This window comes from Lygodium microphyllum, chromosome 18 (assembly GCF_053477565.2).
Source record: "Lygodium microphyllum isolate KBCC chromosome 18, Lygodium_microphyllum_v1.1.10, whole genome shotgun sequence".
NCBI lineage: Eukaryota > Viridiplantae > Streptophyta > Polypodiopsida > Schizaeales > Lygodiaceae > Lygodium > Lygodium microphyllum.
The window spans coordinates 119,137,964-119,156,760 of record NC_141152.1 but is presented as its reverse complement, the minus strand read 5'-3'; the positions used below and the strand labels follow the sequence as shown (position 1 = coordinate 119,156,760).

General features: G+C 42.6%; 1 protein-coding gene across 1 annotated transcript in view; it reads right to left on the bottom strand.

Annotated features, from left to right (window-relative positions):
• LOC148021304 (cystathionine gamma-synthase 1, chloroplastic-like) overlaps positions 1 to 18,797 on the bottom strand; it is a 65,856-nt gene that overhangs the window by 45,816 nt on the left and 1,243 nt on the right. Inside the window, exons 3-4 of the mRNA XM_087699170.1 lie at positions 18,090 to 18,163; positions 17,825 to 17,993 (exon numbers count right to left, since the gene is read on the bottom strand). Coding sequence (XP_087555296.1) covers positions 17,825 to 17,993; positions 18,090 to 18,163 — 243 coding nt within the window. The remainder of the gene's footprint in view (positions 1 to 17,824; positions 17,994 to 18,089; positions 18,164 to 18,797) is intronic.

The window sequence follows — 18,797 nt, the reverse complement described above, 5'->3', positions numbered from 1 at the left end:
ACACAAATTACATTGGGCGCTGCCCATAGAATCGGCAAATTCTAACACCCCCCTGAAGTGCCAATGTGATGAAGTACAAGGATGATCAATCACCAAAGGGTAACAAGTTTAAGGACTTTTGAAAAGCCTCAAAACTTCTCGTGTGGTAGTACCTTGGTGAAAATGTCTGGAACATTTTTTTTTGTGGGTACATACATCAAGCTGATCTCTCCTGCATAGCATCCCTCTCTGACATAATGGTAATGCACCTCTATGTGTTTCGTGCGAGCATGAAACATAGGATTTAGTGCTACTACAATAGCACTCTGACTATCAAAAAGAATGGATGTAGGACCCTCCAATGGTAAATGTAGATCAGCCAACAATCTGCGCAACCATATACATTCCATTGTTGTCGTAAAGGCTGCCCTGTACTCAACCTCACAAGACGAGATAGCCATTGTAGACTATTTCTTGCTTAGCCATGAAATGCATAAACGGCCTAGAAAGAAGCAGTGTCCACTACTAGACTACCTAGTGTTTGTATCACCAACCCAATCTGAATCACTGTAAGCCTGTAAGTGCAAGTCTCTCCCCCAGGAAATAATAATGCATGTGACTGAGTACCTTGCAAATATCTGAAGATCCGCTTAACAGCTTGCCAATGTATGGTCCGTGGGCTAAGCATATACCTTCTCACCTAAGATGCTACATACTAAATATCAGGGTGTGTGTTGCAAAGATAAATAAGATAGCCAACAGCCTAGCTGTAAATTGCAACATCAGACATCTCTTCACCATCATGCATAGACAGCTTTCAATCTGGCTCCATAGGAGTGCACATAGGTTTGCAATCTTGTATACTAAACCTATATAACAACTTATCCACATATTGTAACTGTGACATGATGATACCATGCTGATTTTGGGTGAATTGAATCCCTAAATAATAGTGTAGGCAGCCCATATCTGACATAGCAAATGCATATTTTAATTCAGTCTTAAAATCTGTAATTTTTCCTTCTGTAGGTCCAGTGAACAACATGTCATCTACATAGCGAATGATAATAAGAAAGTCCCTCCCCCCCCTCATTCTTAATGTATAGAGTGGGAGCAATTTGACTATTTTTTAACCCTTTGCTAGCCAAATAAGCATCAATTTTGGAGTACCATGCACAAGGAGCATATTTGAGACCATAAAGAGCTTTATCCAACTTGCATACCATGTGCTCTTTCCCTTTAACCACAAACCCTGGAGGTTGTGACACATATACATCCTCCTGCAAATCCCCATTCAAGAACAATGTCTTAATGTCCAACTGATGTACTTTCCAGCCATAATTTGCAGCCATAGCAATCACACATCTCACCGTACTCATACGGGATGTAAGAACAGAAGTTTTTTCATAATCTATGCCCTTCTTCTGTGCATAGCCTTTTGCTACCAACCGTGCTTTGTACCTATCAATTGTACCATCAGCCTTGCCTTTGAGTTAGTAGCAATGGCCTTCTTGCCTTTGAGTTAGCCTTGCCTTTGAGTTAGTGCCAATGGCCTTCTTGCCAAGTGGTAAATCCACAAGATCCAATGTAGAGTTAGTAGCAATAGAGTCTAACTCATCCTGCATGGCCTGCATCCAATGTACATCTTGTTGAGCTTCATCCAAGGAAGTAGGCTCATCATCATCCAATAGTGAGCTCATAAACACATGCTCATCACAATCATCTACTTCCATAAAATCAATCAAATGTGCCCCCCCTGCATCATTTGCTGCATTTTTGGCAGCCCTTCTAGTGCATTGAGGTATAGGAGCATCCATAAAATCAATCAAATGTGCCCCCCCTGCATCATTTGCTGCATTTTTGGCAGCCCTTCTAGTGCGTTGAGGTATAGGAGCATCCATTTTACTCTCTTGGAGAGTCTGTAACAACCATCTTGGGATTGTTTTGGCTGCATTTACAGCAGCCCTTTCATGCTGTACTGCTTCTTCCATTGCATGTGGCAAACCATCATCGATGCCCTGTTGTTCGGGAGTATATGTTGCGGCAACAGCTTGTTGTATTAAGTCTGTCCTGCCATTTACAGCAGGCACAAACTCCAAAGTAAGTGGCAAAAGTCCCTCAAAGACATCACCAATGTTATAGGTGGCAGACATTTGAAACTAATCATGTGAAAATGCAGCATTTTCAGCAAATAGGACATCCCTACTTACAAAGACCTTCTTCATGCATGGGTCATACAAGAGATAGCCCTTGCTCTCCGAGCTGTAGCCAATAAATATGCATTTTACAGCCTTGTCATCAAGCTTCCCACGAAGCTCTTTTTCGGAACATGTGCATAGGCTATGTAACCAAACACCCGAAAGTAGTCTACTTTGGGTTTCTTGCCATGCCAAGCTTCGAACGGTGTGATCGTCTTCAATGCCTTAGTGGGTGCACGATTCAACACATGATTTGCACACTGAAGGCCTTCTACCCAAAATTTATGAGCCTTGCTTTTTGGCATACAACGAGTCATCTCCATAAGAGTCTGATTCTTCCTTGCAGCAATACCATTTTGCTGAGGAGTCATTCTAACAGTGGCTTGATGCATAATGCCATGATCAAGCAAATATGTCTCAAAAGCACGAAACATGTATTCCCCCCTCTATTTGTGCAAAGTATCTGCACACTTAAGTTAGTTTCAGCTTCAAGCTTTGAAACAAGATGTTTGAAATGCATGAACACATCGGATTTTGCCTTCAGCCCATAAACCCATGTATACCGAGAGTAGTCATCAATAAATGTAACAAAATACTGATGACCTCCAAGTGCATGTGTCCTCATGGGACCACAAACATCAGAGTGAATAAGCTGCATTTTTCGAACAGCACACACTGCACCATCCTTTTTTAAGGAAAACCTATGCATCTTGCCCAAAATACATCCCTCACATACATAAGGAGGTGGAGTCTCCACTAGAGGCAATGCATCTACCATATGACACCTCTGAAGGGTTATCAAACTCCCAAAGCTCATGTGTCCATAGCGGGCATGCCATAGCTCCACATTTTGCATAGCGGGCGAAAGAGTAGTGACTGCTAAAGCATTATGAGACTGTCTGTCATATGTATCCAACAAAAATAGACCCTTATGTAGGGTGCCGGACAGCCTAAGTGCATAATCCATCTCTCTGTCTCTAACAATGCATTTGTCATCCTCAAAGATGACTTGAAAGCCATGCTTATTAAAAGCAAAGATAGACAACAAGTTCTTTGTAATGCTAGGTACAAACAAGACATCTAGAAGCATGAAATCACAACCATTTGCAGCAATAATAGTGACTGTCCCAATGCCACATACACATAACTACTACTATTTGCACATGTAACACGCTTCCCAGCAGGGGCTGAATGCAAAGAGGTAAACAAACACTTCCTGGAAGTGATGTGCTTTGACGCCCACTATCAAAATACCATGCTTGTTGCGTTTCAGCAGCATTAAATGCTGAAACAGTCATTGAAGAATCATAACTGCATGTGAGAAATGCATAGTCCTCCTCTGCAAAGTTGGCTGAAGTATCATTATCAGTAGATTTATTCGCTAATGTTTCTTAGACAGCCAAACCGGAGTTCTTTTTCTTCTCTTTGGCCAATCTCTTTCTGCATTCATCGATATAGTGACCAGGCTTCTTGTAATAATGGCATTTCCCCTTCTTTTTAGTCTTTTATGTGTCTTGGACAACCTTATTTGATGGCTGTCCAACATCACCCTTTTGCTAATCTTTTACATTTTGCTTGACTTTGCCTTTGCCTTTGAACTTGGAAAGCATAGCCACATCACCTGAACACAATGCCACATTCTTCCGAGTCTGTTCCTCTTGCAGCGAGAGGCCTTCCAACTCCACAAATGTTAGGGGCTGTTGTTTTCCCCCCCCCCCCCCCCCCCCCCTCCAAAGACAACATCAAAGAGGTGTGGAAACCAAAATATGACTCTGGAAGAGAGTTCAGTGTGATGTTTACCAATTCAGCATCCTGAATGACCTCATCAACATTGAGTAGCTGCTCATGCAAATCCTGTATGCGAGTAAGGTGCTCTGTCATGCTATCACCTTCATCCATGGTCACATTGGCCAACTCTCTATGGAGATAAGATATCCTGGCCTCATTGCATGCTGCAAGTATATGCTCAAGAACATCCCATAGTCCCATTTCCTCTGATCCTCGATAGCAGCACCAATACCACCAGCAGCACCACCAGCAACCTGTCCTCGAGCGTTACACTGAGGTGTCTGAGATGCAAGACCTCCCGGTCATAGCAAATCACCTGTAACATAGTCCCACAAGTCCTTCGCTACAAGAAGGTTACGGACCATAAAACTCCACAGTGGGTAGTTTGAGCCATCAAGTTTCTCCTAAGTGAGAACACCAAGGATGTTGCTCTGATACCAAATGTTGGAACATGGCAGCCAGTTATGGAGAGAGAGAGAGGAGAGACAATGACAACAAGAGAGTGAGCTGAAGCAAAAAGAGTAGAGTGTACTTGCTAGAATGAAAGAGTGAGTGAAAGTACAACTTATGTTTAGGTCAAGGGTTGACCTAACCATCCTTCCACCAACTAACTAGAGTTAGGTTTATTTTACTCTAGAGCCTAGTGTCACTACTTTAAGTTTCTAAGACACTAGGTGTACACACCTTACATTGACACTTTAACAAGTGTCCACACCACACAAATTATATTGGGTGCTGCCCATAGAATCGGCAAATTCTAACACTTGTTCCATAGGAGATTGTCCACTCATGGAAGGCTAGGAATGCCTCCACTATTATCAAGCTAATGCATGGCTTATTGCCAAAGTTTCATTCTCAACTTCAACATTTTGATTTAGTATCAAAGTGTTAGGCACACTTGACTAACCGATATTAGGCTTGAGATAGGACACATTGTATAAATCTTGACCATGTGCTTCAAAACCTTAAATCATTGATTGGGATGACTTGAAAGTCAAGTTGGCTAAGTATCGGCAACTTCTTGTCAAGTTTTCTACCACTGAGGTTCCTAAGTCCTAAAACGATTGGGTCACTTTGTTCCTTAATAAGTTGTTGCGGAAATACTTCCATTTTGTCACCTATTGTCCAATAGGAGATCTCACAACCCACCATGCCCACATTCTATGAATTTAATTATCAACTATTATGTTACGCTCTAACTGTTTAATCAATTTCTTAGAATGACCTCTACAAAGTGGACTCTCGTTGCTTCCTCTCAGAAGGGTAACAAGGGAAGGGTAAACAAAATCAAAACTCAAATCAACATCAAAAGCAAAAGCAAAAGCAAAATCAAGCAAGCTAGTGAGACGGAAGGAAACTCCTAGTCTTCTCTTAAAACCCGGGTGGCAAAATGCACCTAAAAAGCAAATTATTGTCAGTATTGTCAAAAGGCTCGCCACTTTGACAATGAGTATTGATAAAAGGCAGGAGCACACCACCAACATCCAAGACTCAACCCCCTATCCCTCAATCAGGCAACCCCCAACAGGAGAGGTAGGGTGGTGGCAACCCTTAATAGGAGCAATGGTGAGCCCAAACCCACACTCTCACGGGTCAGTCATCACAATCTATATCGTTCTCAACGCCAACGGGCATGTTAGATTGGTCTGCAGAGGCCCTCATCGTCTCCGTAGAGACATTTGAGGATGCGATTTGCAAGTTGCCTCTCGATGAGGTTATTGCAACGGCCTTAAACAACGCACTATACTTCTTTTTGACAGTCAATGATTATTTAAGATACATGTGGGTGTACTTTCTTGAGCATAATTCTACGCATTTACATATTTTTTCTACTTGGGTGCTACTAGTTCATAACCAAACTCATCATCGTGTAGGATGCATGAGAAGTGATAGTGGTGGCAAGTTTAGCTTCCATGAGTTTTCCAAGACCTCTACCAACTCTCCGTCTCAAAATAGAATCATAGAGCATGGAAACCAAACAATCATAAATATGGCATGCTATATGCTATTCACAGCAAAGCTTCATGAACGCCTTTGCGTCGAGGCCGTTAACACTTCAGTGTATATCCTCAACTAATGCCCTACTGTGGTTGTCCCTCAAAGGGATCCATATGAGGCATTTTTTGGCTCTCTACTTGTCGTTTCTCCTTTTAGAGTCTTCAAGAGTTGTGCGTACACACACCCCCCTGATGATAAGATAGGAAAGCTCATCTCCCTAGCTAATCTCCTAATTTTTGTAAGTTACTCCTCTGAAGCGAAGACTTATCGTTTGTCCTTCATCCTCAGACAAACAAGGTGATCGTTAGGAGAGAGTTTTTTATGAGAATGATATTATGCAATCTTTTACATCGGATTCTACACCCTTTCCTTAGATTATTCCATCAAAGATAGTGCCTTCTAAGCCAGATCTACTGCCCGCTCCTTGTGGAAGCGGAGTGTGGGAGGTGCAAGATAGAATACGAGACTTATGCAAACTTATCAATAGCCAATATCTTGTTCACATCCTATTATTGTTGCAATACAAGATTTAAAGAATGCTTTGGCATTTGGATTCTCATACCATTCTTGAGTTGTGCAATTAGGACCTAGTGCCTAATAGTTGGTATCAAAGCCAACTCTCGACTATCATATAAAGAGCGATTGGGTTCAAAGGATTCCAAACCTTGTGCTTCTTCTCATCAGAGACCCTCCTCTCATCAATGCAACCTTTGATAACTTCATGTCTTCTAAAGTAGATAGGTCAAAACCATGGATCCCAAGACATGTAATACAATCCTAGATGGCTGACACACAATAAATCGGCCTATAAACAAAACTTGGAATAAATGTCTCAAACTGTTAGCCCATAGTGGTTGAATCTACCTAGTGTTTTGTTCCTTTGTCTCTACCATCCAAATCCTTTCCTTCCAATTCTATTTCTGATTCCCTACCAGACACATCATTACTCCATTTTGGTATTGACACTTTTGTGGAGTTCCACTAATTAACCCTAGTTTGCAGGACCCCATGCATTCATGTGACACTAAGCTAGTCAAGGAAGCTAACACAGAATGCTCCAATTGTCCTACTTTAGAAACTCGTGCCACACTACACTACATCTTCCAATTGTGTGATTGCCCCTCTAGCCAACAACTACGAGAATAAGTTTAGGATGGCACCATCACAAACTCCAACAACCAACCATTTGGGGAGCTCATAGAAACAGGGGACAATCGTCCCGAGCCCTTAGGACACTAGAACACCGTCCTATCACGATCAGGTTCGACAGAACACAAATGCGGGTCAAGGGACGTCTTGGTTCACCTCCCCAACAAGGGCACGTCATCCCTCCATTCTGGGGACAGAACGCACTATCAAGGACGGACCACCTATGGAAGGCTGGCCGTCGCATTTCCCGCCTGCTTACTAATCGCACCCACACCAAATCCTCCATCTTCAGCTGCTCTTCACACCCCCCATCTCACATGCCAACTCAGAATCTTGCACGCCTGCATACCCACCTACCACCCATTACGCCCCTTCGATGTCTCCCTGCCTGCCACCTTAGGCCATCTCATTTGCTACACCAGCCCGTCTTCTTCATCAATGATTCAACGGGCTTTTCTTTTCTGCAAGCTACAGTAAGTATTTGCTCTACCCGACACCTTGCGCTTGCCCTTGCCTGTTGGTTTTGCCCACCCGATGCACCCATACCTAAAAATCAACACAGCACCCCTGTTTCCACATGGCTTCTTCACGACCAGCTCGTCATGCCAAAGGGAGAGGCAGACGCTCTAATACGTAGTTATGGTGGGACGAGGTAAATATGGAATGCCCATCAAGTGGAGGCGAATCAAGCTCTTAGTCATGCAAGTTGTGTTCTTATCGACATACGAGCAACGCAAATAAAGTAAGGGCTCATTTACTGCATGAGCCAAGATTGAAGGTCCAATGTCATGCCAGAGAAGAAAAGGAATCTTCTTGACCGCGTGGCTAGTCAAGAGGCTCTATTTGCATCAAGGCCTACATGAGTGGCAATTGATCCAACTACACTTGCGGCAACTGTAGCAGCAACTGATGGATCCCAAACCTTCATCTGCAGCAACAAGTGTGGCATCCACACCGTGTGGATTCAATTCACTTACATCATTAGTGCTTTCATCCTTGATCAGTAGAAGCCAAACTACTCTTTAGGGAAGTTGAGAACCCAATGAAAAAAGAAGAGACGAATGCAACTATGGTTCATTTCTTCTATCACGACCACATTGCCTTTCATACAACCAGGTTTTGACAAATTGATATTTTGAGTTTTTAGTATTCACTGATTTATCATGTTATCATGACACTTATCGTATTATCATTTATAATTTTATGCCCATAGGTCTAAGTACTTTAGGGCAATGTTAAAGGAGGTTGGAGAGTATAGGTCTAACTACATGCCTCCCTTTTCTGAGACTTTACACACTACCTCGCTTGAGAAGGAGAAGCGTATTGTGGAGCAAGTTGCAGCAAACATAAAGAGAGATTGGGATAAGAATGGTATCACATTCATTGCTAATGGATGAAGTGACACAAGAAAGAGATCTATCCATAGCATTGTGGCTTACTCCCGAGGGGAGATGTAATTTATGTCATCTTATGATGCTTCAAGGACTAGGAAGTCTACGCATCAGCTTGAAACTGAGTGGATCTCTACCATTGAGATTGTTGGGCGACATTTCATGATTGATTTTGTGGCTGATGGTGAGCCCGCAAACAAGGCAGCAAGTGCCATTGTTCACGGGGGCTACAAGCACATTACATTTTCTTAATGAATGGCACACTATATTTGAACAACCTTTTGAAGGATATTGGTGAGTTAGATTGGGTTCAATAAGTGATACAGGATGCAAATCAAATGGTGACTATTATTTTGAATCACCAATTCCTTCTCTATGAGTTCACAAAAAGGTCAAGAAAGATATTGTTAAAGCATTTTGAAACAATCTTCGCCTATAAGTTTTTAATGTTGGGACACCTTAGAGAGTGCATGGGTACAATGAGACAGTTATTTGTCAATGATGAGTTTAGTAATTATCCATTAGCAACCACTTATTGAGCCAAAATACGCTTTACAACTAATTAGCATCTTTAAAACATGGGCGCCTTTCAACATCTATAAATAGACAGGCTGCCCACCATTCAGCCTTATTCTTTTTAGTGCAGATTTCAACCATCAGCCATCACTCACGGGGCAATCTACTCTTTGCAATTGCTGCCACTCCTTCCACAACTCCTCTAGTGCTTGCCTAGCGCCTTTTTCCACAGCTATTGCCCATTGTTTAACGCCCTATCTCCTACGTTTGGTCCCATCAACCATTGCCAGCGATCAAACTGCCTTCTACTACTTGCGTTTGACCCTCATCAACCACAGGACAATTTGGTGCACGGTTCAAGAGAGTTTCAATGGTCCCCCAAAACCCTGCTTTTCTAGGGGAACCCTTCAACATCTATAAATAAATAGGCTGCCCACCATTCAGCCTTACTCTTTCCATAGCTCTGCCAATGCCTATTAGCGCCTTCTTCCACAACTGTCGCCCACTGTTTGGCACCTTCTCTCCTGCTACGTTTGGTCCTATCAGCCATCGCCAGCAATTAGACTACCTCCTATTGCTTGCGTTTGACCCTCATCAACCAGGCGACAATTCGCAATGCCCTTCCTCAGCATCAAGTGCCCTTCTGGAGCTTGACTTTGGCCTTTCCTTCTACAAGCGATAGCTAGTTGTGTTCTTCCTCCTCCAACTAGCCCTTCTATTGCTGCATTTGCAACTTTCTATTGCCACCCTCATCATCAAGCATCATCCTCAGCAATCACCTTAGTTCCCTGACACTCTGATGATCAAAATTTGGTGTTTTCCTCGACTTCCGCACTCCGACTAGTGGTCATGGCACTTGGGATCAATCTCCAATGGACATCACTCTCCAACACTCCATTGCTCTGCCCTTGGACATTCTGTACACTCTTACATTCATTTACAACATTCATTCACTTCAAACTTTCTTCTCTTTGTATTTGTCTCTATATTTGAGTTTTGAGTTTTGCATTTATGTTTTGCATTTTGTGTTTAGGGTTTGACTTTTGCTTGTCTCTGTCTAAGTCTTTGTGTTTTAGTCTTGATTGTACATGTTGTGTTTTCTCAGTGCAAACCCTAGCAAGTCTTCACACCACTACCATAAGTATATTATGCAAGGAAAAGGCAAACAGGATTGACTTTTGGGAGGATGTAGAAATAATTGATGCAATGGTACATCCTATCATACACTCGTGAGACTTATTGATGGCATGCAACCATGTATTAGCAAAGTGTATGAGGCATTGGATAGGATGATCAAGAAGTTAAAAGATCCGGTATCTTACGCAGAGAAATATGACGAGATACATGACCTATGTATTGGGAGGTGAAATGCATATAGTTTACCTTTCCATTCAGTTGCTTTCGTTGTGGACCCTGAGTTTTAGGATAAAGATCAAGAAAATGATGTTGAGGCGAATCTACACTAGAGGCTTATTCTAGAGCGCATGGTGCCTGATGTAGATACCAAGCGTAAGATCAAAGATCAACTTACTATGTACAGGAGAAGACGAGACTCTTATAGTTGTGATGATGCTCAATTGCACCAATGCAAGATTGGGACACCTTTGTGGTGAAAGGACTTTGGATCAAACGGGCCAGAGTTGCAAAAGTTGGTTATCCGCATCTTGAGTCAAGCAACGAGCTCCTCTTGCTTGGAGCAATTATGGAGCACCTACAATCATATTGCCTAAAAGAAGAGGAATCATCTTGGAGTGGAAAAGGCAAATGACTTAGTCTTCGCTAGTGCTAAATGGAGGATGCTTTGCAAAAGTGTTACATCACAAGCTAACCTATTTGACCAGTGGGCATAGTTACCAGGAACGGGGAACGGGAACGGAAACGGGACCCCCCGAAACGGAGGGAACGCCTAAAGTTAGCTAACGGGAACGGAGGGAACGGCATATATATATAAATACACACACACAGAGCTCATAGATTAAGTTAGTTGGAAGATTGCAAATTGGTTTATCTAGTAGTATGGTGGAAGTGAGAAGGGTGGCATGATATGCTAGGTACAATATGGGACAACTAGATTATGGGTAGTAGTATGGTAGGCATTGAAAATGTCATGTTCGACGTGCCAATTTAGTGACCTAATGGACCACGCCCACTCACTCACTCAGACGGGCAGGAGAGGCAGGAGCCGGTAGGGCCTAGGCGAGGTAGGCGGGAGCAGGCGGGCGAGGGAGACGGAGCAGGCGATAGAGGTGGGAGCTGGCGGGAGCATGCGGGTTCCAGGGAACAGCCGTTCCAAACAGGGAACGGCTGTTGGAAAGGCCCGGAACGGTGCGGAACGAGCAGGAACAGGCCTGGGAATGGGCAGGAACGTTCCATGGGCGTTTTGCTGGTAGACACAAGTGGGAACGCGTTAATCCGTTCCTAAGGCCCGGAACGGGCGTTCCCTGTTTCTATGCCAGTGGGAGATGGAGCAGGAGGAGGAGCATGCTCATTTTATGAAGACTATACTTGGCACCCATGATAATGAGGCTAGCACTTCAAGAGCTACAAATGCTCATTTTGCTACTAATGATGATGATGCCCTCTAGATTTGGTCTTGATCCTTGTTGATGTTTCTGTTTGTATGTTGATTTATGGTTGGTTGTAACCTCATGACCAAATGCCTTTTGATATCAAATGTCATGATCTATTGTCAATAGTAGCGTTTACTGTTTAGTCTTTCTGACATTTGTCCTTTAAATTTTGTTTTTAGTTTGGACTCTTGAGTTTTCATGTCACATGAATCATGTCAATGGACGGATGCTCCTTTGTAATACATCGAACTTCAAAGTTTATCCATACAGTCTGTCATTTGTCATTTGCTCATCTTGTGTTCATTATGCAACATGCTAATAAGTACAATGAAAACTTGTGTTTTTAAAGCTTAAATTATGCTTCTTTACGTATTTTAGTATAGTAAAGTCCAATATGATAAGCTCAAAATTGTTTTATGTGTAAAAATGTATTTTTTTTCATGTGTCGTTTCCCCCTCCCCCCCCATCCCCGTTCTCTGGTTTTGGCCATCCCCATCCCCATCCCCATACCATGTTTCTATGAAGGAGCTATCTTCAACCTATCCAAGATAGCTCCCCCCATGAACTTTGAATACCTCGTTTGAACATATGAACTATTGACCCCCCTCAAGCTTCGACATCTCCTACAAATTGAGATTTATAGAATTCAATTATGCTAGATTCCACCACACTACGCAATAAAGCGTACACTACCACAAGCATAGTACCCATGTGAGAAATCTAAAGCTGTGTATTGAGACTTAACAAAGAAGCAATAACTAGGGGTGCAATCACCACCACCAACTAAAAAACAAAATGGCGTTACTATAAATATTAAAGAACAAAAGAGCATGCAAAAGATATGTATAATGAAACAAAATAAGACAACCTTCCACTAGCAAGCTTCAAGAAGCATCACAACATATTGACAAGAGAGTTGTACCAATTTGTGATGTAAAATGTTGGATACTAGATGTTGAGCTAAAAATGCATTAGCTTTACTTAAACAGCCCCAAAACATGCTTAATTAATGAAATAACCTTGTTTATTTAAAAGAAATGTGTTCCTAGAGAGTGTCTGTGTCCCATAAGCACAAACCCACTTGGGAGGGCCCAAACTTTCTACAAATAGGTATCCTACCCTCCATTCAGTTAATAATCTCGTTTTTGCAGGTTTCAAGTGTTTTCAGCTTGCTGCCCACACCCCTTTCGCGGAAGACATTGCAGTCTCAGCTGTCCCTTGTTGTCATCTACAGTCTAGCGCCTGTTTCCAACCTTCCATCCACAGTTTGCAAGTGTATACAGAAGAGTGACTATAGCTAATCACTCTCTAGCTGCCGCTTGCTCAGTTTTCTCTCTCCTCCCTACTGTCACTACTGTTTTTCTCTCTCCTCAACCTATCACAACAGATTTTCTCTCTCCTCACCTGCGTTTTTAGTCTCTCTCTCTCTCCTTCATTGCCATCTGCATCAGATCCAGCCTTCCTTGGCTATGTTTGCTAGTGTTCAACATCGGGAGGCTGCCTTGCTACGTACAACACACTCTCCAACTCATTACCCCTGCCCTAATCCTTTAGATTCAGGAGTTCAAAGTTCAATATTCATTCATTGCATAGCGTGTTTGCTGCATGAGCATTGTATATTCCGCAATCATATCACTTTATTTATTTTGTGTTCATTGTCTCTGAGTTACCCTAACCCTAATTGTGTTCTTTTATCAGTCTGAGCTCTGTCATACGGTTTCTGTTTGTGTTTCTATGTTAGAGTATTTCTTTACATGGTATCAAAGCAAGGTTCTCTGATAGAAACCTACACCTTGATCTGAAAGCTTTCCGTAGAAGCAAGAACAATAGTAGGTTCATATGACTTCGAAAACAACACCACCAGTTTAGTCTCCAAAAACATCTATGTCGAGAATTGAGCAAGAGTGAGCAGATCAGCTTGCTACACAAAGTTCCGACATGGTAGAGGACACTTCTGACCACAAGGAAGAAACAAAGTTACGTAAATTGTCCAATGAAGAATATCACATGATCATGGCTTACAGACAAAAGAAGGTTGAGGAGCTTGACCGAAGGATTTCCCTTCAAGAAAAGCTACTCAATGAAGGTATACATGATTCTCTCTTCAAATTTTGTGTGTAAGTCTAATGATGTTGCAAGGCCATCGAGACCTCCATCAGGAATGGGGCCCCCTATTGGAGAAAGAGATCTAGAGTATATTCCATTATTTCATCCTCTTCCATCTACTCCGGTGCATGGTACTTTAGATTTGTCTTTTGTTCCTTCGTCTTTTGCCTCTTCTATTTTGCAATATACTGGTAGAAATCATGAGGAAGAAAGAGTATAGTCTATTGACTACAGAAAAGGTTATCTTGAGAATCAATTCTTATATGATAGCACACGCCATGGGGATTATAAGAAAAAGTCAGGTACTTCTTTTTCTACCCTTCTTTTCACTTAATATCTCAAAATCAGAATGAATTTGGTGCTCCTATTCCTTCATTACATGGTACATCTTCATCATCATCTTTTCATTTTCAATCATTAAATGGAAAAAATAAACAAAATGCATCTTCACCTTTCACTCCACAAATTCAAAACCCACCCATCCCACCATCTTCTTCCCTGCTTTTCCACTTCCATTCACACCATTCACATTTCCATTTCAAACGCCTCATGTTGCACTGCACATCACACCGGGGGTTTATGAAAACATAAGCACACCTTTTAGGACCTCATCCTTGCCTCATCCAGGTGGTGTTCCACCTTCTTCTCATACACTTTCGGGATCATTACAGCCTGGGTATCCCTCCCAATTTCTCCGGAGTTTGGATCAATTGGTACCACAGTTTGCCTCCATGGCCTTACCTAGTGGACTTTCTGGTCATCCTACTATGCCCCAGCCGAACTTTGGATAGGGCTTCTTTGTCCCAGTGCCTCCACCTACACCGGCACATTATGGAAACATTATGTTTCAGTGCCTCCATCTCAATCGACACTCATTGGATATTCACAGCCCATTTCTGTCTATCCACCTATTTCCCCTCCTTATTAGACCCCTCCACCACCACCACCATTTTATTCCACCCATCCATCTTACCCCACTTTCCCAACATCTCATGGTTCTACCTCATCTTCAATCAAACATGCATTCAATGACAAGACTCGTTTCAACGGGTCACACTGTACCACTTGATCGAACTTAATGAGACATGTCATTTACTCACAGGACCTATGGGATCTTGTGCAAGGGTTGGAAACCCAACCCGATCCCACACTTGTTCCATACGAGGTCAACCGCTCATGGAAGGTTAGAAATGCCTTCACTATTGTCGAGTTGATGCAAGGCTTATTGCTGAGTTTCATTCTCAACTTCATCATTTTGACTTAGCATCAAAGCAATGGGCACACTTGACTAACCGCTATCCGGCTCGGGATAGGACCCGCCATATCAATCTTAGCCATGAGCTTCAAAATTTCAAAATCTCTGACCAGGATGACTTGAAAGTCAAGTTGGCTGAGTATTAGCGTCTTCTTACCAAATTCTCCACTACGGGGATTCCCAAGCCCTCTCATGATCAAGTCACACTATTTCTAAACAAACTACCCAAGAAATACTTCAATTTTGTGGAAGGTATAGTTTCAAAGCCTACCATACCTACTTTCTATGAATTTGAGTGTCAGTTGTTGTGTTATGCACAGTTGTTCGATCAATTTCACATGAATAATCCCTCAAAGGGGGCTCTTGTTGCTCATTCTCAGAAGGGGTAGCACAGAAAGGAAAACAAACTTGAACTTCCAATCAAAATCAAAAACAAAATCAATCTGGGGAATCACAAGGAAACTCCCAGTCACAACTCAAACCAGGGTTGCAGAATGTACCTAAAAAAAATAGGTATTGTCAACATTGTCAAAAGGCTGGCCACTTTAACGACGAAACTCAATCAAAGGCAAGAGGCATAGCACCAAAACCTAAGTCTAAGAACCCAGCCCCTCAGTCGAGCAACCCCCAGCAGGAGAGGCAAGGTGATGGCAAGAGGCATTTTAAAGCTAAGACTCACACTACCACCGGTCAGCCATCTCAATCGACAACGTTTTCAACTCCAGAGGGCTTGTCTGACTGGTCTACAACGGCCCACATCGTCTCCGTAGAGATATCAGATGCAAGTCTCATCCATATCTGTGAGTTGCCTCCTGACGAGGTTTCCACAGAGGCCACTCGTCATAGCCAAGCACTTGAACTCCTCTTTGGATTGTGGACAGTGGAGTTGCACATCACATGACTCCTATAAAGGACATCTTCCGTATACAAGCCCCTACAACCAGGCAGGTCCGCGTAGGAAACAACTCCTCGGTCGAGATTCAAACTCAAGGTTGCATCAGTTTTGCTACTAACAAGGGTCTGAATCTAGCTTCACTCGACAATGTATATCATGTTTCTCAACTTGGGGTGAACTTGGTATCTATTCAGTAGCTTTGCCGGTTGGGGTGAGTAGTTTTCTCTACAACCACCACACTTCAGGTCCTTGACTCTCAGACTAGTTTAGTGATTGCTCGCAGTGAGGCACAGCCTAATGGGCTATACCACATGATACACTTTTTGACCAAGCCGACAGTTGAGGGCTCCGTGTTCCGTAGCTTCCACGCATTTGCCACATCTCGGGAGCCTACAAACAATGAGCATCTTTGGCATTTTCACTTAGGCATCTTGGTTATGACTCTTTATGAGTTGTCGCGTCGTGAGTTGGTTGAGGGTCTTTCCCACCTGCAGCTAGCTCGCGATGTCTATAAAGCCTGTCAACTCGGGAAGCAACACCATACCCCTTTCCCTCAACAGTCCACACATCATGCTGAGGTGCCTCTTAGATTGATTCATGTTGATCTTTGTGGGCCGACATCCACTGCCACCTTAAACAGCACGTTGTACTTCTTTTTTATAGTGGATGATCGTTCTAGATACATATGGATGTACTTCCTCAAGCATAAGTGAGATGCTTTCATATATTTTTCTGCTTGGTTCTATTGGTTCATAACTAGACTGGACGTCATGTTGGTTGCATGAGGAGTGATAGCAGTGGTGAGTTTATCTCCCACGAGTTTTCCGAGTTTCTACAATAGCATGGCATCTCTCTCAAGCTCACCTCTACCGGCTCCCCCTCTCAAAATGGAGTCGTAGAGCGTAGGAGCCAGACAGTCATGGAAATGGCACGCTCTATGATGTTTACAGCAGAGCTCCCTGAGCGCCTTTGGGTCAAGGTTGTTAACACTGTGGTATGCATCCTTAACCGGTGCCCGACTGCAGCTCTTCCTCAAAAGACCCCGTATGAGGCATTCTATGGTTCTCAGCCTGTTATTTCCCACTTCAGAGTCTTCGGGTGTCATGCCTACACACACACACACACCTGATGATAAGATAGGAAAGCTCACTCCCTGATCTGATCTCCTTATTTTTGTTGGATATTCCTCTAAAGCGAAAGCTTATCCTTTGTTTGATCCTCGGACAAATAAGTCATCGTTTAAAGGGACGTCATTTTTTACGAGAGGGATATCGTGCAGTCCTCTGTACCACATTATAATCCGATTCCTCCTTCCACATCATCGGAGATTGTGCATACTGAGCCTTGTCTACTTCCCGCTCCTAACATTCCTACAGATTCTTCAGCTCCTAGGCCCCCTCCGCGAGACCCGTTACCTCGCTGGTACCAGCAAACCATGTGGGATTTGGGGATCTTACCACCGGATTCCACTCTTGAGGGACCTAGAAGATCTACCCAACTTGCTCCTCCAGCATCATTTGCGTCGCTGTTCACAGCACATTCCTAGTGTTTGTGATACCGTACTACAGTTATCACATCCCAGTGTTTGATATCAAAGTGTCCATGTCAAGTGCCTGATATGCCAAACTTGACTGCATCTACTTTAGCAAAGACTAAAAAGGATTGCCCCCATGTATAAAGGATCTTGCATTAGTTGTTTATATGCACAGAACACCCACTTCAAATCTAAAGCTATTTCAAAGTGCTGAATAGCACAAGTTAAAGGTAGATTTCCCAAGCTTCTTTAACAGTGATCTCCTTCCAATAACAAGAACTGACTGCAGAAACCTGCAAACCCCTAATTCAGGCTGCATAAATGGAAGCAGGAGAAATTAATTCAGACCCAGCAACAAAAATTCCATAACATCAACATCATCAGAATATATTATAGCAACTCAGAATGTCTGTTTACACAGGTGATATATAGCTTGAAAACTAACCGTAATACCCATCTTTGGAAGTACAGTTTGGATGAACTGTCGGGTTCTGCGATAGCAATCAGTCGTAGTAACTATATGGCCACCACTAGGCACCAAAGCCAGTAACATCGTTGTAGCTGCATTCATTCCTGAAGACGTCAGCAAAGTAGCTTCTGCCCCCTCAAGTGCACTGCGCCAGACAAATAACTTACACAATCAAAATTTTCATCATGGTTCTTAAACCTCAGCATGAATGAGGTTAGTGCCGAAACAATATAATTTAAACCTTATTTTCTCCTCAGCAGTGTGTGTTGTTGGATTTCCATATCGACCATATTCAAAACTGGTGTACTTTCCTTCCTGTTACAGGAAACCAAGAGTGACTTAATAACTGGCATCTACAACATGGATAAGATGTTAAAATATTCAAATCGAGTAAATTAGGCATGCATGACACCTACACTTAGTAACAGTTAACCCATGCATCTAAGCAACCTGTTTCAAGCTGAACACAAACAAGCAGCTTGCCTAACAGAGTCCACGATCATAGTTGATGAGCACATATAATGCACAATATTTAAAAAATCGGCATGCATGCATGACAACATGACCATGGCAAAATCATCTGCGCCCATGGTAAAATTTCAGGAAAGATACTCAGGCAAACAACAAGAATAGCTATGAGCACTTATGGTAGATGATTAAATTTCGAGGATCATTTTTTGTAGCTGAGAAAACATCTACCAACTAATGGTGACTACATAAATAACAACCATACGTGCATGGAAGATCAGGATACATAAGGGGAACTAACAGAGAGATTTTGATCATGACTTTAAATGTGTGATCAACATAATCAAGGTGAGAGTCAAATTTCAATAAATGGACAACCCCTAATCCATAGGATCAAAAAACTATGAATATGTGCACATCTTGCAAAGAGGTGCAACCAGAAACATAAAGTGTAATGCCAGCAATTGGAAGTAAGTAAGCT